Here is a 25881-nt window from a genome sequence, read left to right as displayed (position 1 = left end):
CCTAATCCAGAATATCACACCAATTATACAACTGTATTTGTGCTGATTAATGAAAGGTATGCACAGTAAATTACCGAATAATGTGGAAGAATAAGCTCAATTTTTTTAAATAATATTTCTCAGCACTTCAGAGCTATTGCAAAGTAAAAATGGAACTCACAGAAGGTCTTCTCAAATAAACAAAAATTAAAAAAAAAAAAAAACCAAACCAAAAGAAAAATTTATTTGGCAGTTGAAGCTCCGCCTACCCAGTATATACCGTTTTTTTGAGACAACATGGAAATGGGACATACCCGACAGCACTGACTTGTTTCTACGATGGGGTGTGTAAACACTACTACAAGAAAAAAGAACTGTAGTCAACAACTACCTGTCCACACAGGTAAGCTTCTATTGCAATGATTCTTCATTTGAGGTCTCGAGTGCCGTATTTCCATATCTCACAGGTTTAACCATCCCATTCTTTATGAGTTTGTCCGTCAGTTTATCCCTAATGTCACATCGTTGGTTTCTCTTTCAGTTTTTATTATCGCCTTTTGAAAAATGCTTTCGGGTCACAGACAAAAACATCCAGTTTCAAAACTGTTTCAAAACTATTTCAAATAGTTTTGTGTTTTGTGAAAAAGAAGTATTGCCTAAGCATAAAGTTATTATCCTCCAGCTGCACAGTCACTCACACTCACAAAAAGAAAGATACCTTTTATCGTCTGCACGGAGAATCCCCTGTCTGGAAGTTATCAACGCATGGAAAAAGTCCTCGGTTTTCCATCTTAACTGGTTTTCTGGTGACGTTTTCCAACATTTCACTCTGTAATCCAGATTTTTCTAGTCGCAGATTCCTCACATTAATGCAAATAAGACGCTTGTCATTAACATGACGTTTAGACGATTTAACGGGTCAAGGATATTTTTTTTCCTTAAGAAAAAGCATGCACTCTAGAGTGAAGCTGTGGAGCAGACTAAGCAAAGATATGAAGCAATGTCCGAGCATGGCGCAGTTTAAAAAGCGGTTTAAGGATATGGTTTTTGCAGGGTGCGGGTGCACGAATATGTTGGTATGGGTATATATATATACCCATACCAACATATTATACATATTATATATATTATATAACAACCTACAGATATATATATCTGTAGGTTGTGTATCCTTTGAGGTGTTACTGGGGTTATTGAAAATATGTATATGTGTGTATGTGTATATACGTATGTATGGATAGATAGAAACACACACACACACACACATATAGGTATGTATGTATATACATATATCAAGGGCGTAGATTTGGCATGGACGGAAGGGACGTGTCCCCACCAATATCCAGCGATTATTGAATTGTTAGAATTTATTTAATATTACTTTCTACACCAGGATCGTTTTCTAGCTGACGGCTGGTAACTGTGCAGGAGCGGATCTAGCAAAGTTTAGCCAGGGGGGCCGATAGGGCATGAACAGGGAAAAGGGGGCACAAAGACATACTTTTCTTTATTTTATTATTCTTGAAAAATAATTTATTTCTGTGCATTTTTTTCACCCTGCATCAAATTAAAGTTCATTACGTCGATTAAGCATCAAGAGGTGGAGGGTGGGTGGTGGTTCCCTACTTTTTTCTTGCTGGGAGTTTGCAAGCCTATTAGTTAGGTTGCTTAATATTTCTGCTAAGTACTCTTTAAAATACCAGAATAGGGAGGATGGAGTAGGTTTAAGTTTATTAGATTGATCAGTGTTGCTGAACTATGAAATATTTTGGGCGCAGTGTATTTTTTACATACAGGTATAACAGAATAGCTTTAGTGTTGTTGTTTATTTAAACTTGAGTATGAACGTATACAAAATGCAGCAAGATATTAAAAAAAAACAGTTTTATTGATTAAAAAACACACTATATCGGATTCATATCGGTATCGGCAGATATCCAAATTTATGATATCGGTATCAGTATTGGACATAAAAAAAAGTGGTATCGTGCCATCTCTAGTCCCCACCAATAATTTGATCTCTTCCAGTAAAGAAAAACAAACCAGATAGAAAGAAAAAAAAAACGATCTGGTGAACGTGTCAGTCACCCAGCGGTGCAGAAAGAGTTAAATTACGTCCTCTACTGGAGTCCTACCTCATGTGACAAATATGGCCAATGTGATTGGCTGTGCCTTTCAGTGAGCTCTGTTTAGTTTTAGCAACGGCAAGCCTGCGCTGCAAGGACCTGCAAGGAGGAGAGGAGGATGGCAGCAAAAAGGAAGAATCTGGATATAAGAAAGTATTTTTCAAAGAAACCTGTAAGTCACTTAAAGTCAAGTTCACTCATAAAATGTGTCCGTCATAATAACGTTACAGGCTATGCCAGGCCATACATGTCAACACTCCAGATTTTCCGGGAGAATCCTGAATTTCAGTGCCCCTCCCGAAAATCTTCCGGAGCCACCATTCTCCCCAGTTTCTCCTGATTTTCCACCCGGACAACAAAATTGAAAAACCATATCCCAGCTTGGCCCAGCCAATTCAAGTTTCCATCAATGGCTACTACTGCTGCAGCTACTTAGTTTTAATATTACTCTTATTAATCTTTCTGGGTCGCAAAATAAACTTTTAACATATTTTCAGGCGAGAATGTAGTTGTGTAAACTTCAAATATCTGTGTTATTTTACTTACATTATAATCAATCAGCTCCCTTTTGGCCCACATCAGTCTAAAATTGTATGTAACCATGAATAACGTGTTGCCATGTCCACCAGGAGAGATTGGACAGTATAGATGTAAAACAAATATGACAGCAGTTCATCTCAGTTAACGAGAGGAGACGGCATGTGTTTGGCTCCTTCACATAGTGGACATTGAGTTGTTGTGTGGGATACCAGTAGTCCATGTCTGTTGCTGTAACAGTAGTTCATGTTTAGAATAAAAAATCCCAGCTCACTGATTTGATCGGGGCAATAAAATGTTGCATAATTTTGCTGAGAGATCTTTTACTTTGTGGTAATCTTAGATGAGTAGTTTTATGGACAAAACCCACCAGGTCATTCAGTGTTCCCTTAGTGCTAATGTGTAAGAGATGTTGGTGTACTATAACTGAACTAATGTTGTTAAGTCCTTAAAGTCATATTTTTTTATTGTCATGACTGTATTTGAAGCTATTTTTATTTTTGTATGATACCTGATTTATATGGAATATGGCTGAAGTAAATTAAAGTCTAAAATACTTAGTCAGTCATTTGTTTAATAGTAATTTAACATTATATAAATCACATAAAACTATGAATTGCATGTATTCTACATGCATAGGCAAGTTTTTTTTCTCCTTTTTTTTATCAAGAAGCAAAGACAAAAAGGAAAAAAAAAAAGAAACAGGGCAGGGTTCGGTGGTTGAATCATCCGTCCCCACCAATGCCAAAACCAAATCTACGCCCTTGATATATATATATTTATATATATATATATATATGTATGTGTGTACATATAAAAAGTGCAAGGAGGTATTTCTTTAGTATATTGATTACTATATAGTGGAAAAGGGGTGGGATTAAATAAGCTTATGCTACTTCCTGCTCCTTTTTGAACATGAAAGTTATTTGTAGTTGTGGTTGCTCGTTTTGTTTTGCTTTGTTTATTTGTCTCTTTTAATTCTATGTTGTTGTACTTTTTCAACACGTTCAAAATAAAGATTCGATTCAATCAATCAATCAATCAATCAATCAATCAATCAATCAATCAATCAATCAATCAAGGTATCAATCAATCAAGGTATCAATGAAAGCACACACAAGATGGAGCAAAGTGTGCCGACTTTGTTCAACATTACTTGGCAACAGGGAAAGGGAGGCAGGTTGCACTGGTGCAGTTGTGACAGCTTCACTTGAAATGCCTTCACCGCATCATACATGCCATGTCCATGAACTGACAGATTTCCTTGCTGAGCTCAAAAACTCTATTGAGAATTTTTATCCCAACTCAGCCAACGGACCTCTGTATGATAAGGAATGTCGGCAAACTCTGAATCTATTTTCCACATAAAAGACTGAAATTGACGGTGATTTAAACCTTTAGCTCAGATAAAATGTACGGTCTGCGTTACTGTGATCATTACATGCTCCATTTTTAGGACTTTACCACACAGCGTTTCCTGGTATGTGATGCAGTGATATGCTGTTAACTCACCGGTACATTTCTCCTCCTGCATCTTTACTAGATCCTACATCCTGCACAACACCAGTGCTCCATCTGTTGTAAGCAGAGATGGGCAGTAACGCATTACTTGTAACGCGTTACTGTAATCTGATTACCTTTTTCAAGTAACGAGTAATGTAAGGGATTACTATTGCAAAAACGGTAATTAGATTACCGTTACTTTCACGTAAGCACGCTGCGTTAATGCGTTACTAAAACCGTGATTTTTTGCGAGAATATCTCATGACAGTGACGTAAGCGAATGCGACCTTCGTGACAACAGCTGTGTGCAGATCAACAATGGATAATATATCGAGTGCGGGAGAGAGTATGAGCGTGCAGCATTTAAAGCGTGGAAGTACTGACTTTACTTTGAGTTTGATTCCGTAAAAAGTGACAAAAACATTAGTGTCCATTGTGCGTGGGAAGAAAACTTCTTTTTACAGCGAAAAAAACCCCCTAAACTTCCAAGCAAGCACCGAGTGCGCTACGTCTGTAATGTGAAATTCACAGAGAAACTCGCGGATTCTTCAACTGACCGCTGTGGCACACCTGCACCAGGGCAAACCTCCGCCTACCCCAGTCCTGCTTTACAGGTGAAAATAGAACAACAGGACTGCTAGTCTTTGATTTGATTTATTTTCTGCTGTGTTTTACTTTCATCTATTTGAAAGACTGAGTCTAAACACAAAAAATATTTTATTTTATGTGCTGGAATGTGCAGAAAATAGGTTTAAATGTTAAACAAATTTCTTCCAGTCAGAGAATATTGCATATAATTAAGTTTGATGCATAAAGTTTAAAGATTTAAAGTTTTAAAAAGAGACTTTTCCATTTGATTACATTTTGTATGATGGATTATGCAGAAAAAGTAGAATTGGGCTGAAAGATCTATTGCTTTATCAACTATTCAGGTTGTAAATCGTGTTTTTAAAAAGTAACTAAGTAATTAATTACTTTTGAAAATATGTAATCAGTAAAGTAATGGGATTACTTTTGGGGGAAGTAATGAGTAATTACTTCCTGATTACTTTTTTCAAGTAACTTGACCAACACTGGTTGTAAGTCCAACAAGTTTGTCCCAGGGCAGTTTCATGTCGGTTACACTTTGAAATGCGTTTTCAAAAATGTCTTTTCCTGCCGTTGTCCCGTGCATTGATTTAATTTACAATATTTCCTCTCAACGGATGAAGATGGCCAGCTGTGCAATGTCCATCATGTCTTTACTTTCATCCACAGCAAGAGAGTATGTGATAAAGTTTTTCTTCTTTCACACAACTGCATTCTTAAATCAGTGGCCATCTCCCAAACCCGATCAGCAATCGTATTTCTCCTCAGGCTCACATTTGCCAAAATCTGCGTCTTGTCTGGACACAAGACGTCACACAGCTTCATCATGCAGCTCTTCAGAGTGGTACCGGCCTGATTTGGCTGTCTCCTCAACTAATAAGTTGTATCAGTACAACAAGGATGAACAAATAAATAAACCACAAATAAACAATGTAAACATTTCACAGAACAATAAAACACCAAAATACAGCTAACATTTGACCCTAACCCCATGGATGCGCTCTCTCTCTCTCTCTCTCTCTCTCTCACACACACACACACACATGCGCGCGTTGTGTTTCCATCACTTTTGGGGACATTACATTATCTTACATTCATTTCCTGGAGACTTACCCTGATTCTACCCATCACAAGTCCCTGCCTGAACCTTACCCTAACCCTGACTCAATCCTTCACCCTAAAGTTGAATGATTTACCTTGCAATTTGTCCCTATAAAATGGTAAAATGGCCTGTATTTGTATAGCGCTTTACTAGTCCCTAAGGACCCCAGAGCGCTTTACACATACAGTCATCCACCCATTTATACATACATTCACACATTGGTGATGGCAAGCTACATGTAGCCACAGCCACCCTGGGGCGCACTGACAGAGGCAAGGCTGCCGAACACTGGCGCCACCGGGCCCTCTGACCACCACCAGTAGGCAACGGGTGAAGTGTCTCCAAGGACACAACGACCGAGACTGTCCAAGCCGGGGCTCGAACCGGCAACCTTCCGATTACAAGGCGAACTCACAACTCTTGAGCAATGATCGCCCGAGTAAGCGAGACCTCACAATGTGAGTTTGTAAACAAATTTGTGTCCCCACAACAATATGTAATACACGACCACACACACACGCACACAGCAAAATTGGTATGGCCCGGATCAGGCCCACACAATGTGCTTACACATGGCCCACATACCACAAAGAATGACGGCCCTTTGGTGGCCCAGACCTGGTTTGCCAGAGGTGGCCCACACATGGGCCAGCACAAGGCCAGTTTCAGACACACTGGTTGTCCTGTGCTGGCCAATGTTTGGATTGGCCACATAAACCAGGCCACAATGAAGCCAGATATGGCATGCTATCACATAGACAGTGCCATCTACGCCAGGCCTGGCCCACATATTTGGCTCTCGGCGAAGGCGGTCGCACTTTTTCTCCTCTCCCTTATCTTCCCTGCTTAGCTTCCTCTTGTGTCCTTGTCTAGTCTCGTGTTTTTTGTATTACTTTTCCCTGAACACTCTCTCACAGTCTGTTCTCTAAAACCTAAAAGAGGAATTATGGATTTGATCAACTGATCCCTGAATGAAACTGACACCCTTTTCTCAACGAGAAGTCTGGGCTTGGGTGAGCCTGAGTGCTGAAGATATCTACCTATTCAGAACCATGATAACAGGGTTCTTGCTGATCGGAGCTGGCTTGGCCCTGGCTTATCGAAGAATTAAGAAAGCGGAACTGGCTGTTTAAACCCCCACAAGGCTTCCCACTGGGATTGAAACGATGGGACGAGGCGTGAGTTTCTCAAAATGGGCTCATTGAGTGCAGCACGGATAAGATCTTGGAGAAGCTTACGGCTGCTGTGAATACTCAGAACAAGACCTCTGAGTGCAAACTGGATTACATCTGGAGGGGCTCGCTCGGAATAACACCTCTGAGCGCAAATTGGATCACATCTTGGAGATGCACACTGCAGTCGTGAGTTCTCAGAATCGGCTCTTTGAGCACAAGAATGACAACATCACGGAGCGTAAGTTTGATAACATCATGGAGAAGGCTCATGGCTCTCCAACGGGAGATTGAGAGACCAGTGTTGGACTGTTAGAACAGCTTTGAAATTCACATAAGTTGTTCGCAACAAAGTAAAAACCATCATCACTTCATGCAGAGACCCCTTCGGCGCCAGCTGCGGTCTCAAGGCTGGAGCTGAACAACAACACCCTGATAACGACTGTGTTTTGACTGTTCCTCCCATTCCATACAAGGCCACCTGGGTTGGCTGGAAGACTGTTTACTTAGCCTGGCAGGGCGAAGGACACTGTCTCAGCTGAACTCTGGACACACACACACACACACTAATATGCACACACTCATCCCCCCTCCCTTTCCAAACGCCTTCGATGCTTGTCCCCTCCTGGGGAGGATGGCAGTCGACTGGACCAGCGCAGACATGCTGCAGGACCGGATGTGCTGTCTACACCAGCTCTCCCTCACCCTTTACCCGCCCCTGTTGCTTGTCTTGTGTTTTTATGGTGTATTGATAGTCATGTGCTTTTTGTGCTGAGGTGTTTTTTTTTCTGTTATCAAACTGTTCTCCCTCTAGGAGCTCAGTCTGAGTGGAGTTTTTTTTTCTCCTCCTCTCACCTCATGTTTTATATTTTCGTTGTTTTTTTCCTATCAGCCTACCTCTCTGACATGTCTTTCCTATGTGATGTTTGTGCAAAGTTTAGTCAGAAGGTTCCTTTGTAAGTGCGCATGCGCCATCAGCGTGCTGCCTGCTGTAACCCTAATTTCCTTCGGGATTAATAAAGTATTCTGATTCTGATTCTGATTCTGATCTGGATGGCATACGTCCTATCATGCCAGAAGTCAGCCAGCAGTGCCGACTTGATACCAGATCCTTGCCAGACCTGCATGCTATGTGGGCACTAACACACACTCAGACACAGTTACTTTACCAACTGACCCCTGAGCTCCTAAGTGTCCTTCAAACCTCATTCAGGGATCCACTCCTCTACTTTACTGTCACTCCCTTAAAAGCTCACTGTCCTCACCTTCTGAGGACAGAAAGTGCACATTCCCTTGGTTTCCTTCCATAAAAGGTATTTACATCCATCCATTAATATGATATATATATGTGTATATATATATATATGTATATATATATATATATATATATATATATATATATATATATATATATATATATATATATATATATATGTGTGTGTATATATATATATATATATATATATATATATATATATATATATATATATATGTGTGTATATATATATATATATATATATATATATATATATATATATATGTGTGTGTGTGTGTGTATGTATATATATATGTATATGTATGTATATATATATGTATGTATCATATTATATATATGATATATACAGTATATATATAATATGATATGTGTGTGTGTGTGTGTGTGTATACACCAAGGAGATGGATGCTCTGTCCCCACTGCATTTCTGCAGAGGCCTTAACCCTCTCAGTGATATCATTGATAAGATTGGCTACGGATACCGACTACGAAATGGAACCGTTATTAGCCACCTCCTGTGCATGGATAATCAAGCTCTATGCCAAGAGTGAACAGCACATCGATTCACTGATCCACACCACGACGATAGACAGCAATGACATCGGGATGTCATTCGGACTGGAAAAGTGTGGTCGGATGGTAAGATAAAGAGAGGGAAGGTAGTCAGAACTGAGGGGATCGAACTACCAGAAGAAGACATTGCAGACATAGAGGACAACTACAAGTACCTGGGGATCCCACAGGCAAATGGAAACCATGAAGAGGCCGCTAGAAAAGTTGCTACCACCAAGTACCTGCAGAGGGTCAGGCAAGTCCTGAGGAGTCAGCTGAACAGTAAGAACAAGATCCGGGTTATCAACACCTACACCCTGCCCATGATCAGGTACCCTGCTGGGATAATAAGCTGACCAAAGGAGGACATAGAAGCTGCTGACATCAAGACAAGGAAGCTCCTGACCATGCATGGAGGGTTTCACCCCAAGTCCATACACTGAGGCTGTATGCTAAGTGGAAGAAAGGACGACGGGCTCTGGTGAGTGTCAGTAACACAGTCCAGGATGAAACAACAAACATCCACGAATACATCACGAAGATGGCCCCAACTGACAGCGTGCTCAGTGAATACCTCAGGCAGCAGAAACCCAAGAAAGAGGAGGAAGAGGAGGAGCCATCGTGGAAGGACAGTCCCCTGCACGGCAGATAGCGGAGGCGGCTGACATCCAGAAAGCATACCAGTGGCTTGACAAAGCTGGACTGAAAGACAGCACAGAGGCACTAATCATGGCAGCACAGGAACAAGCACTGAGCACAAGATCCATAGAGGCTGGGGTCCATCACACCAGGCAAGACCCCAGGTGCCTGCTGTGTAAAGATGCCCCTGAGACAATCCAGCACATAACAGCAGGGTGCAAGATGGTAACAGGCAGGGCATACATGGAATGCCATAACCAAGTGGCCGGCATAGTATACAGGAACATCTGTGCTGAGTATTACCGGGAAGTCCCGAGGTCAATATGGGAGATGCCCCCAAGGGTGATGGAGAATGACCGAGCTAAGATCCTGTGGGACTTTCAAACACAGATGGAAAAAATGGTGGTGGTTAACCAGCCAGACATAGTGGTGGTAGACAAACAGAAGAAGACGGCCGTAGTGATAGATGTAGCGGTCCCGAATGACGCAACATCAGAAAGAATGAACACTAGAAGCTCAAGAAATACCAAGGGCTCAGAGAAGAGCTCGAGAAAATGTGGACGGTGAAGGTAACAGTGGTCACAATGCAGGAACTCCAGAAACACTTGAGGGAAGATGAACAACTTTAATAATTGACCAACGCGTTTCGGCTTGTGGCCTTCATCAGGGTCATAGTAAAACATTGTAGAAAATTGCTTAAATACAAGACAGGAAAAAGAAAAAAAATCAAATTAACCAGTCAAAACTTCATAGATAGATCAGCTGACATATAATAGGTACGTATTGGTTATTTGGTTAAGTCATGCCCAAGTTAATACTGGACTAGTTCATTAATGATGAGGAGGGGGGGAGGTGACATAACCCCCACCTGTCTGAAAATAACACATGCATAAGGTAACAGTGGTCCCAGTGGTAATCGGAGCACTAGGTGCGGTGACTCCCAAGCTAGGCGAGTGGCTCCAGCAGATCCCGGGAACAACATCGCAGATCTCTGTCCAGAAGAGCGCAGTCCTGGGAACAGCTAAGATACTGCGCAGGATCCTCAAGCTCCCAGGCCTCTGGTAGAGGACCCAAGCTTGAAGGATTGACCACCCGCAGAGGCGAGCAGGGAATTTAAAAAAAGTATATTATATATAAAGTAGAGCATTGTTCCAGGCTGCATAGGCAAGATGGCTGTGAAGGTTCTCAGTCATGCATAGACAAGAAATATGTCTTGTTTTTAATATTAATATCACTATGTTTTTGTTTCACAGGTACGATGATGAACTGCTGTGGTCTGCTAACTCTCCAGAGGGAACCAGGTACTGACAGGAAATAAAGTTTTCTCTGCAGACTCTTTTCATTAATGTAACATGCATGTAACAACATGACTTTTGTCAGTTGTAGTAACAAATAATAATATATAATTGTTTCAACCTTCAACATGAGATTTGCATTGAGGTTAATGGCCATTTTCATCTTCTACTGACCAAAGTATAAATAATAAAAACATCTGCATCTCCCACACAGACTGGTGAAGAGATACGCATGGCACCAAGCTCACTCTGTGAAGTTGACCATATGCATCCTGGGCAGTTGGCTGCTGCTGCATATGGCTATGACTCATGCAGAGTATAACATTATAGTAGAAAAGCAAAGAAGAAAATTGATGGACAAAAAACCAAACAAACAAGAAATAAACCCAATAAACAAATAAACTCAATAAAAATAGACAAACATTGTGACACTATTGAACAGTCAGGTTTAAGTACCAGCTTGTTAATGGTTGACTTTTGTGTGGCTGAAATGTAACACAAGACAGAATCTTTGAATCAGCCGTTTGCAAAACATTTGTATGGTTTATGCATTTATTCTAAATTTGTTTCTCTGTCAGTTCCTCTGAAGAGCATTGAGGTGGAGCTGGAGGTGAGGGACCATGTGGCTACAGTGTTCTCCACTCTGAACTATGAGAACAAGGAGGACAAACCAATAGAGGCTGTTTTTGTCTTCCCTCTGCCTGGAGATGCTGCTGTCTGTCATTTCAGTGCTCAGATTGGACAGACACAGATTGTAGCTGAGGTGAAGGAGAAACAGAAGGTGAGCTGGACAGTAAATATAAGCTGATTATAAGTGAGATTCACAATAAACACAGTGAATGTCACTGACATGTGTCACCTGTGCTTCAGGCTCGTGAGGAGTATGATGATGCTCTGAGCTCCGGTCAGCAGGCCTTCCTATTGGAGGAGAGTGATGAGAGTCCAGATATATTCTCTCTGAGTGTGGGCAGTCTGCCTCCAGGAGAGAGCGCCTCCATCAGGTTGGAGTACGTCACTGAGCTGGCTGTGCAGGCTGATGATGGTCTGAGGTTCTGTCTGCCTGCTGTGCTCAACCCTCGATACCAACCTCAGGGTAGGACAACTTCAGAATACTTGGACCAGAAATGTTTAAACCACATTACATCTTTAACAAACCTTAAAACACTGAAAGAAGAGAGTATATGACAGAGAACAAAGTCAAGATCCAGCTTTATTTTGTAGAAGAAAAAGTGATATGTATTTGTGTCATATGATAAACTTTGTAAGAAACCAGAGGCAGATGAATTGAGTAATCAAAGACTCTCACTGTTGAATTTTTTTGTCAGCTTGATATCCTGTAAGTGAAATGTAAATACCGGTATGTAAAATTGTTATGGGGATTTTCTCATTTTGTCACAACTGTTAAAAAATAAGATTGTGTATGTCCCAGTTTGCAGTGCTGTCTATTAAAATTCAAGTATGTGAAACATTTGCAGAACATACAGAGCACAGCTGGACTGTTGAGTTGTAAAGCTGCTCACATAGATGTGTGGTTCTCTATCACTTGTGCTCTGATAATCTAGTTATTTCTGAACAGCTGAAACGTAACTGTCTTTTATTTTTTTAATAAAATGGATCAGAGGTTTTTAGCAGCTGAAGTTTTTTCTTGTGAGCAGCCTTATTGTTTACAGTATTTCTAACCTGATGCTGTGTACAGGTAGTAAAGGTGCAGGTGTCCAGGTGACTTCTGTTCCAGCCTCTCTGGTGCCCTACAGCCTGTCTTTTTCTGCCCGAGTGTCCTCTCCTCGTCCAATCTCTAAAGTAGAGTCCAACTGTTCCCTGGACCCTCTGCAGTACCTCAACACTGATCAAACCCAGGCCACGGTAGGTAGAGTGCTGATGTGTCTGCTGTGTGTGGTTGTTACTTATTACTGAGGAATAAATATGAATGTGTTTGTGGTGTGCAGGTCAAGCTGGCTGCAGGACACAAGTTTGACAGAGATGTTGAACTGCTGATTTATTACAAAGACGCCCACCAGCCCACTGCTGTGGTGGAGGCAGGACAGGCCTCTGCTGAGCCGGGTGAGTGAAATTGTTGGTTTGCAAATAAGAATTAATGATCCCCGTTCTTCAACCTAAAAGTTAATTGTGTTGGAGCTATTATAAAATGTAAACTTGACATTTTTCTGTCCTTTTCATGTGTTTCAGGCTCTCTGATGGGTGATCCAGTGGTGATGGTGAGTCTGTACCCTGAGTTCCCCCAGTCTGTGATGTCTTCAACGGCTTCATGTGGAGAGTTTGTGTTCTTAATGGATCGATCTGGAAGTATGAGTAATACTCGCATCCGCAGTGCTAGGGTATTGATCGTTTGTTCTTACAGTCATATTAGATAGATATTCTATCACAGCGTTCCTCTCACACAGTGGCCTCATCATCTTTTCCTTCTTCCCTGAAGGATACTCTGCTCCTCCTGTTGAAGAGCTTACCAATGGGCTGCTATTTCAACATTTACAGTTTCGGGTCCAGATATGAACACATCTTCCTGTGAGTCTCTCCCTAATATTAGTCAGCCCAAGAATGGCCCTGCTGTCTTTGTTAAACTATCTTAATGGATGTTTTGGTGCATTTGTTCATTTGATGGCAGTAAGAGTGTGGAGTACAGCCAGAAGACCATGGAGGAGGCTCTGAAGAAAGTTGAGCAGATGGAGGCTGATCTTGGTGGAACGGAGATCCTGCAGCCCCTCAAACATATTTACAGCCAGCCCTGCATTCCCAATCAGCCCAGACAGGTAAAACATACAGTGGGACACTTTCCTAGTGTAGTTATGTCTCAGGTTGTGCAGCAGATAATTTGCTCATCAAAACGTTTGTGGTTTGATCCCTGGCCACATGACAATGTGTTCCTGAGCCCCAATGCGCATGATGTAGAGTGAGTATGTGCGTGTTAATGCTTTATAGAAAGCACTTCAACATAGGAAAAAGGCCCTGTATTCACCAGTTTCTTTTGTGTATAGGTGAATGAGACATGTTGTATAAAGAGATTTGAGTGCTCAAGCAGAGTAGAAAAGCACTAATAAGTAGGAATGGGTATTGTTTAGGTTTTATCCGATACCAGTACCAAACTGGTACTTTTGAAACGGTGCCGGTGCTTAAACGGTGCTCAAACCAGTGCTTAAAGAATGGAGAACACAAAATTTGTCCAAAAACCTCTCATGTTCAGCTGTTTTTTGTATAAAGATAACAATGTTAGCCTTTTCTGTAACTATAAGGCATATATTGTATCACTCTTGGATGGAAGCAGTGCTTAAACAATGGAAAAAAAAAAACTTTGTCCAAAAACCTCTCATGTTTAGCTGTTTTCCACTTTTTCTTTGGTCATTTTAGCCTTTTTGGCCAGGGTGAAGGGAGTATCTGCCGTCAAACAAGAAGACAGCCGCATGTAACTACGACAGTGTTTGCTAGTTCACCTTACATGTGTTAATTTAATAACGTGGTTAGCCTACTCAACGTAAATTACACACGAACAACATTAAGCTACTCACGCAGAGAAGAACGGCTGCTGCTGCTGCCATCATCATCCGTCATCATTTCTGCTACACTGGCAGGGCTAGGGGCCAGGACTCTCCTCTTCGGGATTTTTTGGGGGATGTTGCTAACTCCAGGTCCCACCCGCAGTAGATGTGTTTGGTGTGAGGTCTCGCAGCAAGCTATCAAATACGGCGCATTTCTCGGCTTTTAAAAAAATGCTATGCGTCGCCAGGTGTTTCATCGGATTTGAGGTATTACCTTTGCACAGTATCAGAGTATCAGCTTAAAGCACTTGTTGTAGGCTGCTGAGTTTGCATCTTTTGCTGTGAAGTACAGCCAGACTTTTGACCGCTTCGCCTTGGGCATTTTTAATCTGTAGCTCTGCTCAAAGAACGTACGTACCTGGGCCCGCCTACTATCCTCGGAAACGTAAAATGATTGGCTAGAATCTAAAGTGTATGACATCTCAGGGAAAAAAAAGCACCGAAATAAAGCACCGAAATGTGCGCTGCTTTTCGGTCTGGTTACTACCGTTTATGTCAGAACCGGTGCCATGATGGCACCGGATACCGGTACCCATCCCTACTAATAAGAATAAGTCAATTTACCATTTCTGAAACCTAACTTTGCTCTCAAAACCAGATGCTTGTTTCATATTATGTCCTTATGTGCCAACTCTCCTCTCTAGTTGTTTGTCTTTACTGATGGAGAGGTGGGGAACGCCAAAGAAGTGATCGATCTGGTGAAGAAGAATTCAGGTTCTCACAGGTGAAACCACAAAAACACAACTATATCTACACAGTTACCAGAATGTCCAACATGTCCTCTGTGTACTCAAAGAAAACTGTTGTATTGCAGGTGTTTCTCTTTTGGGATTGGGGAAGGGGCCAGCTCTGCTCTCATCAATGGGATGGCCAAGGAAGGAGGAGGTGACGCTCAGTTCATCACGGGGACTGACAGGATGCAACCAAAAGTATGACATTAAACACAATTATGAAGGAGGATAATAACACCATATGAATTCTTACTAACCATATTTAACCAATTCATAAACGATACTACATCTTATTTTGCTGTTTTTGTTAATTGTAATAAATTCAATCCAAGGTTTGTGTTTGACACCATCAGCAGATTGCTTAATCTGCCTCAATCTGCTTTCCCTGCCATGTATTCCAGTGACTGCAAACAAGTCTGCACGTCTTCAACTGGCCCAAGTCTCTTCAGATCAGTTCTCTTCTCCGAGTATAAACAAATTTTCTCAACAGGTTTCCTTGACATTATTTCACACATGACAGGGCTCTAGAGTGCGACCGATTGGGTCAGAAATGCGACCAAATTTTTCAGTGGTGCGACTAAAAAAATATTTGAAAAAAAAGTCTCTGCAACTCTCCGTGTGGTCAACAACAGAAACACATTATGCCCCTATCGTGGACTAAACCAATCAGAGATAGTCAGGGGCGGGACCTTTCTGATTGGCCGTGGTCCAGTTGAAAGTGCAGTTGGAAGAGGGAGGTGAGTATGTTGAATAAAGCAATATTGATTCATTAAATCCTGAATTGACTTTTAAATATAACTGTGTTTTGTCAGAAACGCCAGATTCTCAGATTAAAGCTCACAAAACTATTTCAACAACCACCAAACAGCAAATGAGAGCAGGTACACGGATTCCACACAAAGACGTAAACACAGAGCGGACCTAACACATCAGAATCAACTTTCTCGGCTTTCTCACCTGACGGCCCGTAGACGTCAGCCCGTCAGCGATTCTGATGCGTCGGGTCCGCGCTGTGTTTACGTCTTTTTGCGCTGATTCTGAGCTGCAGGTTTTATCTCTCTCCAACCAAAATTCACCGAGCCAGCAGCCAAAGAAGCAGCAAACTGCGCTTCACATTTGATCAATGTCGTCATGAATTCCCTCTGAGTTTTGCTGTTTTGCTTCCACAACGATAAAAATCACACTTCATGCACAGCTCTCTCCCTCTCTCTCTCACTCTCTCTCTCTTTATACTTCAAGAACAGTTTCCTGTCTCAAATCTCTGTTTTCTGAATTTTTCATTCGCTTATTACCCACCAGTCTACCGTTGTTTACAGCGCTGTCGGCCGCTGTCTTTTTCTTTTCTTTTTTTCACTTAAATGACCTCGGACAAGAAAGCCTATTTTTTTTCTGTTGTTCAATACTGAAGAAATTTAAACTTTTTAAAATTATGCAAAATTGCGGAATATTGCAGAATATTTTTAAGGTTATCTGCTATAAAAAGCCAGACCAGAAAAATCTCCTTTGTGTTTTTCTGTGTTTTATTCTCAGTTACTTTGACACAAAGGCATCTGCTGTGATGTTCACAATTCTGATGAAGTCTCACATGTATCAGTACTGATAAATGATCAGAATTATAATATTCTTGACTGTCTGAGGCTAAATTGAATCGAATCAGGACTTTGAGAACCGGAATCGAATGGATTATAGAAATCAGTGATGATACCCAGCCCTAGTGAGCAGCCTAGGCCCGACAGAAGTGGATGTAGCGGTGGGTAATAGGGCTTTGGAGTTGACGTCACGCCGCAGTGCATTGTGGGATCGCGGCGCCATGACAGAAGGCCACAAATCAAAACAAACACACTGTGTTGGAAGCAGGACTGTCAGAACCATGCTTAAAATCAGCGCAAAAGACAAAGGGCTGTATTGCGACCGATTGCGCCCACACGCCAACAGACGGTACTTGGAAAAAATAGCGTGCATCGGTAATGTGGACCCGTATGAAATAAGGCAGTGGAGCGGAAACCCAGACAGCCTACCGCCGTTGTCCTATCCAGATATTTTCGCGTACCTTGTCTGTGGAGTCAGCGCATACACTGCAAATCATTTTTGGAATTATAAATTCCTGGAGACGCACATCTAATTCACAAACGGTTGGGTACAAGATTTGTCCGTTTTTAAGCCTCCACGTTGTGAGTAGCCAGAGGTTGCACATAACATTGACTTCTCCTCAGCACCCCAAAATTGCTCTAGATGAACGATTCATGATTGATGCCAGCTGTGCGTTGCCATGTAAATAGTTTGCATTTCATGTGTACCTGCACATGTACTTGCTAAGTACATGTGAACAGATCTTGAATTAAAAAAAACAACAACATACTTACCCTGGTTTGACAGCCACACTGGGGCACATATTCACCAAAACACAGCACACCTTAACAATCTTATCAAGCAGTGTTGTGTCTTCACCCTGACATGATATGAGTAACTCCTGTCCACAGCCTCCATGACATGGTGATTTTGTTGTTGGTCTTCTGTCAGATCTTCATCTATTACTGTTTTTGGGGCGGGGGTTACCTCCGATGGGTGCTCTTTTTCGTACTCGTTGCACTCGCCTTGCGCGCCGGTCTGAGTCTGACTGCTGCAATCCAAGCCTGATGTCTTCGTTTAGTAATATCGGATACATGAGATCCCTCCCGTTGCCTCCAGGAGGGGAAACGATGAAAAGAGAGACAACACAGTACGTACGAACCATAGCTGACGCTTCCGTGTCCTTCGTTTGGCCTACTGTCATGGCGGGAGGGGGCGTGGCCCCCCTCACATCACGCTCCAAATCCCTATAAGAAAAGATGAAAAGAACTATTGATAACTTTTTTGTTAAGTTACGGCCTGATTGGTCTGAAATTCATAGCCAGTGCTCTGACACGGTGCCATCAATCTTTGAATGCTGAAAAAGCACAGTGTATCCAGAAAACACACCCAAGTGCCCCCTCTCCCCACTGCCTTTCAGCAGCATGCAACAGCAAACAGGTCATCAGAGGAGGCCGAGATGATGATTAAGTTTAACATTTTCTACAATATTGACAAAGCACTTTAAGCACAAGATTGTTAGTTAATAATCTAGAAATGAATGTTGTCTGTATGGACTGCAATTTCCCCCCCAACAAAGTGCACATGTAAAACTGCGGTTTTAAGCGATACGGTTGAAAAATTTGAGTGCGCCTAACTTTTGTGCCGGTGCACCCATGACAAAAAGTTAGTCTGGAGCCTTGCATGAAAACTTTTTCCTGCCCAACAGACATAATCTCTCCTCTCTTCTAAATTCATTAAGAGGTTCTGTATGCCGTCTCTCCTTTGACACAAGGCCCAGTGTCTGTAAAGGTTCTCAGTCATCCATGTCATCGTAGTCTAAGGATCTTGTAAAGAAAACTGTCTGGACTTCTTTAAGTTGCTTGAAGACGTTTCACCTCTCATTTGAGAAGCTTCTTCAGTTCTAAGGTCAAATGGCGGAGAGTCCCAGATTTAAACCCAGTGGAAGTTTTCCGCCAAAGAAGAACAAAGGACCCCCTGATGATCCTCTACCTAATCACATGAGCCAAGGTGTGAAAACGGGTGTGGGTCACAATCAGCCAGGGTTTCAGGTGTGCTCATTGTGAAACCTGGCCCCACCCTATCATGCGATTTCCTGAGGTCAGATGGCCCAGGATGTGAGTGGGCAATAAGGCGTCTGGGAAGGGAACTCAAAACTGGGTTATAGATGGCAGACAGTTGGTGTCGTAAACCACCGCCTCTGTTCAAAGATGGTTGCTCACAGTGGACGTAAATGGCTTCTTTCACTCCTCTTTCAAACCATCTGTCCTCTCTGTCCAAAATGTGAACATTGGCATCCTCGAAAGAGTGTCCTTTGTCCTTTAGATGCAGATGGACTGCACCCAGAGTTGCAGTACCCTTCCAAGCAATGTTCCCTCTAATTTTTCATGTGTCTGAGCGAACACACAAACTCCCTGAGCGATCCCTTGGACCACAGTGAGCGACATCAGACGTGTGCACTGTGGTCACGCCAGCATCGAATCCATCCAAGTTACATGGTTTATTAAGATAATCAAATTACAGGATTTACATTTATGTTAGACTACTTTTAATTAACTGCTTTAGCCCACTTATAAATGAAAATTTAAAATATCTTGTTTATGACCTGTGTAGTATGCTAACACTATTGGAAGTAAAAATAACTTGAACTCCAATTTTGAAAACACACTTTTTTTTTCTTTTTTTCATAAAGCTCTGACTTGTATTATGAGTATGAGTCTGTGGTCTGGGACAGAGTCCTGTAACTCTGTCTGCCAAATACAGTATATAATGACCAATGTTGGGCAATTAATTATATAGTTGCTTCTTCAAAAAAGTTACTCAGTTTGGCAAACAACAAAGTTTTTTGCAGCTTTTTTTTTTTTTAATGCAGCCAAGGCGTTTTTAAATAAACATTTCAAACTATTTACAGAACAATCAGGTGTTCTGCATCAAATTTGATGCCACACTAATTATTTGTGCCACTCCAAAAAATAATTTCTGTCCACTATGAGATAAAGGAGAACAACAGCCTGATACCTGCAGGCCTGACAACAGGAGATGTATCACTCCTGTAACACATGTAACATTCACCAGTCGCCTCACTGTTTCTGACACACACAACAAAACTATTGACTACATTACACACTAACTACACAAGATTTGCACTAAACTTCTCAAATCGCTCACATCTCAAAACACCGCCATCACTCCTAAAACTTCTTCCCGTTTCTTAACAACTAGATGCCACATTGCCATATCATTTTTTGATTGGTCAACATGGTACTTTTTTCGACCAATAGGAAAGGGTGGGGGTTGGTTTTGTTTTTGCTCACAGGTGGACAGTGCTTTCGAGCGTTTTCCTTATAAAACGCCGTTTTTACCGTTTCTTCCCGCAGTAAATATAAACAACGACAGTATTCAGGAAGAAAACCAAACATTGTATATATTTTTTTTCATAACTCTGGTTTTACGTGGCCTATCAACACAATTTAAAAACTGGTATAAAGTCCACACTTTTCCCTTTTTCAATTGTTCCTTCTGTCCTGCTCACCTCTCCAATGGTTGTACACGTTGTCATTAACGTGGCTTCACTCCACATCAGCCACGCCGCTTTGCCAGCTGTTTTAGCTGGCAAAGCGTCCTTATGTGCCGACACCGGTGTTTTACCGGTGTCGGCACATAAGGACGCTGTCATAGCCTGTCAACGACGTTGACTGGCTGCGTATATACAAATGTGAATCGCATCATTGGCTGGACTATGGGATAAGGTGGCATCATTCTAATCCCATACGGGAGCAGCCAGTCACTTACTGACTAACACTGCAAAACACAATTGTTAAAGTTTTAATTTTAATTTCAATTCAGGTTAGATTTTTTTTTGTGCGCAACACAGATTTTCTTTGCGCAGAGACTGTGCCAGCAGTGCGCAATTGTGCACGTGCGCAGCTTAGAGGGAACATTGCTTCTAAGTCTACCCAAAACTGGCCACCATGACTGCACAGGTGCACATCTAAGATCCCCCTACCATGTAGGCTGGATAACCATCGACAAGCCTGGCGTGTGGCAGGGTTTCGGACAGGGGGCAGAGAGCGCTGGAGTGCACAGGTTTATTGTGAGATGTGTGAAAGCTTGGGTGGATGTGTAGGGAGGCTGGTAACTTCAGTTTTACTGCCGTGATGGAGTCCACCTGGTATGGGCGAATGTACCTGGAAGAGAGTTTGCATAACAGTTACTTTAGGGGAATGTCTTTTGCAGCAAGCAACACCTTTTGCTCAGGTAGCTACCTTGGAGCAGGTGTTCTGTGGCGGTCTGCATAACTGCACTGGCACTCATCTTTCCAGTGTAATGTCTCTCTGGCCCGTGTCCAGACATGTTGATATCGCCACTACTGTACTCTCTCTATGTTTCTGGGAATAAAGTGGTTGTTATCCTAAGGAGATCTCAAATGCAGAAAAACCAGTAGTGGATGAAGTGTGAGGTCTGTGTGCATACTCCACCCAGACTAGATATGATGAAGGGTTGGTGGAAGTGAGACAGCGAAGTATAGCGTCCAGCTCCAGATTCATCTATTCTGTTTGGCTGTTGGTCTGGGTATGATATCCTGACCTGGATCTGATAGACTGACCCGGCCTCCTAATGCTGAACAGAATGACCTCCAAACATGTGAAGTAAACTGAGGTAGTCAATCAGACATGATCTCCACTGGAATACCGTGGAGTCGGAAAACATGATCAGCAGGTGAAGGTAGTTTTTTCAAGGCTATAAGGTGGCCTGACTTAGAAAACCTGTCAACTATGGTGAGTATTACAGTTTTGCCTGAGGAAGCAGGGAGTCCAGTAAGAAAATCCAGAGCTATATGGAACCACGGTATGTGTGGGATGGCTAGTGGGTGTAGAAAACGAAACAACACTGGTTGTGGTGTTTATTGCAGGCACAAATGGAAAATGAAGCTATGTAATCTCTCGCATCCTTTTTTAGTGATTCCCACCAAAAATGACGGTGAAGTAAAGAGACTATCCTTCTTACCCTGGGATGAGAGAAAAAAACGGGAAATGTGTATCCAAACATTGTCTCTCTTGGCTCTGACGGAGGCAGATGCATCTTTCCCTATCTCTCACCTTATCTTTCCTGCTTGGCTTCTATTTCCTTGTCTAGTCTCGTCTAACTCTAACCCTCAGAGAGTCTCTTAGTCTTGTTCTCTAAAACCTTAAGAATAATGGATTTGATCAACTGGTCCCTGAACCGAATTGACACCATTTTCTCAATGAGAAGCCCAAGTTCAGGAGAGCCTGATTGTCCTGGAGGGACATTTCCTGCCGGATACACGATGGATGGGTGGGAGCAGTGGTGCGTCGTGTACTGGCAGGACTGTGGATTGAGGACATAGAAGATTTATACCTATTCGGAACCATGATAACAGGGTTCTTGCTGATTGGAGCTGGCTCGGCCCTGGCTTATCAAAGACTGAAGAAACCCCACTAGGCTAGCCACTATGATTGAAGTGATGGGACGGACTGCGAGTACTCAGACTGTTCTTATTGAACCAACGTGGATAAGATCTTAGAGAAGCTCACGACTCTTCAACAGGAAATTGACAGACCCGGTGACCAGTGACGGATATTTAGGCAGCATGTTCGTACTAAACCGAAACATCATTTCTCTCATCTGGCTACCCACATCGCTAGAAGGCCCCTCAGGGCCAGCTGGTTGAAAATAACAAATTCTTCTCCTTGATTATGAGATTCTTATGGCTCTCTGCACCCGTATCCTTCCGAGGCCACCTGTGTAGGCTGCGGACTGTTGACTTTCGCTGGGTGAAGGGACACTATCTCAGTTGAACACAGGATACACATACACATGCACACACACACGTACACTGACATAGATAAGTGCTCACCAACCCTCATGCATCCCAAACGCATGCGATGCTTTCCCCCACCCGATGCAGACGGCGGGTCGACTGGACCAGTGCAACGTTGATTGCTGCAGGACCAGCTGTTGCTGTCCACACCAGAAGACTCTCACCCCACACCCACAGCTGTTGCTTGTGATGTTTTCATGATGTTATGATGTGAAGTTCATGTGATCTTTGTGCTGAGGAGTTTTTTTTTTTTTTTTTGTTTTCTGTTCTCATACTGATCTCCTACTAAGAGCTCAGTCTGAGTTCTCTTTTTCTCTCCTCTATTCCCCTATTGTGTTGTAAATTTCATTGTTTTTTCTTTACGCTACATGTTCTGACCTCTACCCAATGTGATGTTTGTATGCGAGATATGACCTCCTCCAACCATACATGCAACATGTATGGTTGGAGGAGGTCATATCTCGCTGCAGGCAACTGCAAGTGGTAAATAAATCATCATCATCATCATCGTCATCAGTGGAGCACTGTGGCATGTGCGGAGGCAGGTACAAACTGTCGTCCAGGTGGGCCAGTTCCTGGGTCAGATTCCACTTGGAGGGCCTGCTGGACTCTGTTTACCATCCCCAATTTCACAGCGTCCACCTTACACAAAGCAGGGAGAATGTTGGCAGGCTCGGGGGTACTGATGTCTGTGGCAAACTGGTGGAGGAAGGCATCAGGTTTGACATTTTTGGACCCTAAATGGTAGGAAACAAAGAATTTAAAACGTGCAAAAAATAGTGACCAGCGAGCCTGACGGGCATTCAGTCTCTTGGCTGTTCTCAAATAAGTTAAGTTCTTGTGATCGATCCAGATCACAAGAGGATGCTCTGCCCCCTCCAGTAAGTGTCTCCATTCTTCTAGGCCCAATTTTACAGCCAACAAATCACGGTCATCTACATCATAATATCTGGGGAGAGACTGCGAGAAAAGAAGGCACAGGCTTGTAGTTTGCCTTGAGAACCTGAGTACTGTGAGAGGACTGTTCCGACACCAGTGTCTGATGCTTCCACTTCTACAATACACAACTTTGAGGGGTCGGGGTGGATGAGAATGGGAGCAGAAAAGTCAATTCAAAGAAGGCAGTCTGTTTGTTCAGCCTCACTTCTGGTACCGGTGCCCATTCTCAATTTTAAATGCATGTAGACACTGGGTCTGGTTATTTCCTGAGGTAATAATACCTCACATGGGTTTGGTCTGGTGGGTAGTGGTAGCGAAAACCTGATTATTAAGGACTGTAGCAGGGATGGGAGGATTTAACAGGACCAAAGTGAGATGTAACTCATTAGTTAACCTAATATCAATTAGGTTCTGCTCAACTCCTGAATCTGCTGAGGCTTGAAGTGACCTAGTGATCTGGTTGCGACTGAGGGTGACCGGAGGGAGAAGCAGAGATTCAGTTGAAGTGAGGGACACCCTATCCCCAAATTTACCGGCAGACAGAGTCTTTTAGCCTAATTGGACAGGTTGCTATAAAGTAACTTGGAGAGCTACAATACAAACATTTTCTGCTACGGCAGTGTCTCTCCTTTTCTTCGGCTGTTAGCAACGATCAACCTATCTGCATGGACTCTGGGGAAGATTCTGACACGGAAAGCCATGTAGACAGAATGGATACTGGAACTGGAGGTGGCGGTGCTGGGACCTGGATTGGAGAGGAACAAAATTGGGTGCAGTGAGGCTAAAGGCTCTTTTTGACCCCTCTCTCCCTCATATGGGCAGGTAGCGATCTGATGAAAAGTGAAGTAAGCTTCGACCCAGGTGAGCGCTTCTCCCCTCAGCATCCCCACAAAATACAAGCGCTTCGAATCATCATCATTGCAAAAGGAATCCCTACACCGACCCAACTCACCAGCGAATGGGTCGAGGGCAGGGGATACTGCATCTCTAATACATTAGTTTCATTGAAAGCAATGGGGGTGTGACAGGCGGAGTGGCCTTAGTGAATGCCGGCGATGGCTTTGAGGATGGAGAAATGGGTGCCGCACTGGACGTGAGATCTGATTTGAGTTCAAGAATCAAGTATCTTTTTGTGTTTGTCTTCGATAGGTTTACATTGACCACCTAGGAACTGCAACATCTGCTGAAATTCATGTTATCTGGCACCCTGTTTCACAATTGCTGTGCGAATTGGATCCACCTAGTCCAATTTCCTGTTCAGTTCATACTAACACAAAGCCCGGAGGCCGACAGAAAAGATGGCAGAAACCAAAACAGACAGCGATCAGTTTAGTGAGTTTATTGAACAAGTGCAAAAATACATAGCTGAATGAGACAGGCAGGGGAATTATGTGAGGACAGATGGCAACTAATTTCTGTCTGGACTTGAGTGTCATATTTGGAGAGTTTTTTATTATTTTTCAGGTGATGCAGTCGCTGCGATTTGCTCTGCAGCCGACTGTGGTCGACATCTCAGTCACATGGGATTTACCAAAGGAAGTGTCTGTCACTGTCCTCTCTCCACCAATCACAACACTTTTCCAGGGTCAGAGGTCACTGATTTATGCCCAGCTCACTGGACAGGTAGGAGCAGCAGCCTCTCATGTTTTTGTTTAGGTATTTGATGACAGTAATTAACGTGACTTCTAGCACTGTAACTCTGTGTCAGAGCTCAGAGGCAGCAGAGGGCTGTGTGACGCTGAAGTACAGCCTGGCAGGTCATCCCTCTGAGAACCAGCTGCACTTCAGTCTCAGACCTGCAGAGGACACTGGGTAAAACAGTTTAACACAAACAACACTTCTGTTTTGAATTGTGAGTTTCCATGTGTTGAAATTAAAACAGTATTTTCAGAATTATGATACTACTAACTGTAAAACATTTAACAAAACACAGACCTAATGCTGTGTGCCTAGTTTTAAATCTGTTTCACCTTTTCCTAATCATTATTTCTTGGATTAGGGGTATCATAACATCTAATAGTAGATCATTACTGATCACAAACATATTAGACATGACAGAGTAATCTCAGTCTGCGGTTTGTGTGAAATCTGTCAGGGTTCCTGGGTCAGCGACCCAGTGATTTCAGTTTGTTCATGTTCAGTTTATTTTGCCACATCAATGTTGTTCTCACTTCCTGTTTTTCCCGTATCAGCTCGTCTCTCATGTCGTTAGCCAGATTATGTTCAGCTGTGTACTTACCGGTCTCTCATTATAATCCGCATCAGTCTGTGTATTTAAGTCCTCAGTTTCCTCCAGTTCTTTGTCGTGTCATTGATGTTGATGTCGTCTCTCCGCCTGTATGGTCAGTTAAGTCAGTCCGTCAGCCAGCCAGCCGGCCCAGTCCAGTCCAGTCCAGTCAGCCAGTTAGTTCAGTCACCCAGTCAGTCATTTCAGTTCATGTTCTGTTCATCCAGCCTACCCGCAGTAAAACACCATTATC

The 25881-nt window shown here is 42.6% G+C and overlaps 1 protein-coding gene across 1 annotated transcript in view; it reads left to right on the top strand.

The window, feature by feature from the left end:
• Positions 1-277: 277 nt before the first annotated feature.
• The window catches only part of LOC134641794 (von Willebrand factor A domain-containing protein 5A-like), a 48920-nt gene continuing 23316 nt past the window's right edge, over positions 278-25881 (top strand). The window contains exons 1-13 of the mRNA XM_063494371.1: positions 278-382; positions 10728-10775; positions 11348-11550; positions 11640-11862; positions 12466-12632; positions 12716-12830; positions 12957-13105; positions 13204-13292; positions 13393-13537; positions 14965-15044; positions 15135-15249; positions 24866-25024; positions 25110-25213. Of these exons, the coding sequence (XP_063350441.1) occupies positions 319-382; positions 10728-10775; positions 11348-11550; positions 11640-11862; positions 12466-12632; positions 12716-12830; positions 12957-13105; positions 13204-13292; positions 13393-13537; positions 14965-15044; positions 15135-15249; positions 24866-25024; positions 25110-25213 (1661 nt within the window). The 5' untranslated portion in view covers positions 278-318. The remainder of the gene's footprint in view (positions 383-10727; positions 10776-11347; positions 11551-11639; positions 11863-12465; positions 12633-12715; positions 12831-12956; positions 13106-13203; positions 13293-13392; positions 13538-14964; positions 15045-15134; positions 15250-24865; positions 25025-25109; positions 25214-25881) is intronic.

This window comes from Pelmatolapia mariae, linkage group LG14 (assembly GCF_036321145.2).
Source record: "Pelmatolapia mariae isolate MD_Pm_ZW linkage group LG14, Pm_UMD_F_2, whole genome shotgun sequence".
Lineage (NCBI taxonomy): Eukaryota > Metazoa > Chordata > Actinopteri > Cichliformes > Cichlidae > Pelmatolapia > Pelmatolapia mariae.
This window is presented reverse-complemented; position numbering and strand designations above follow the sequence as displayed.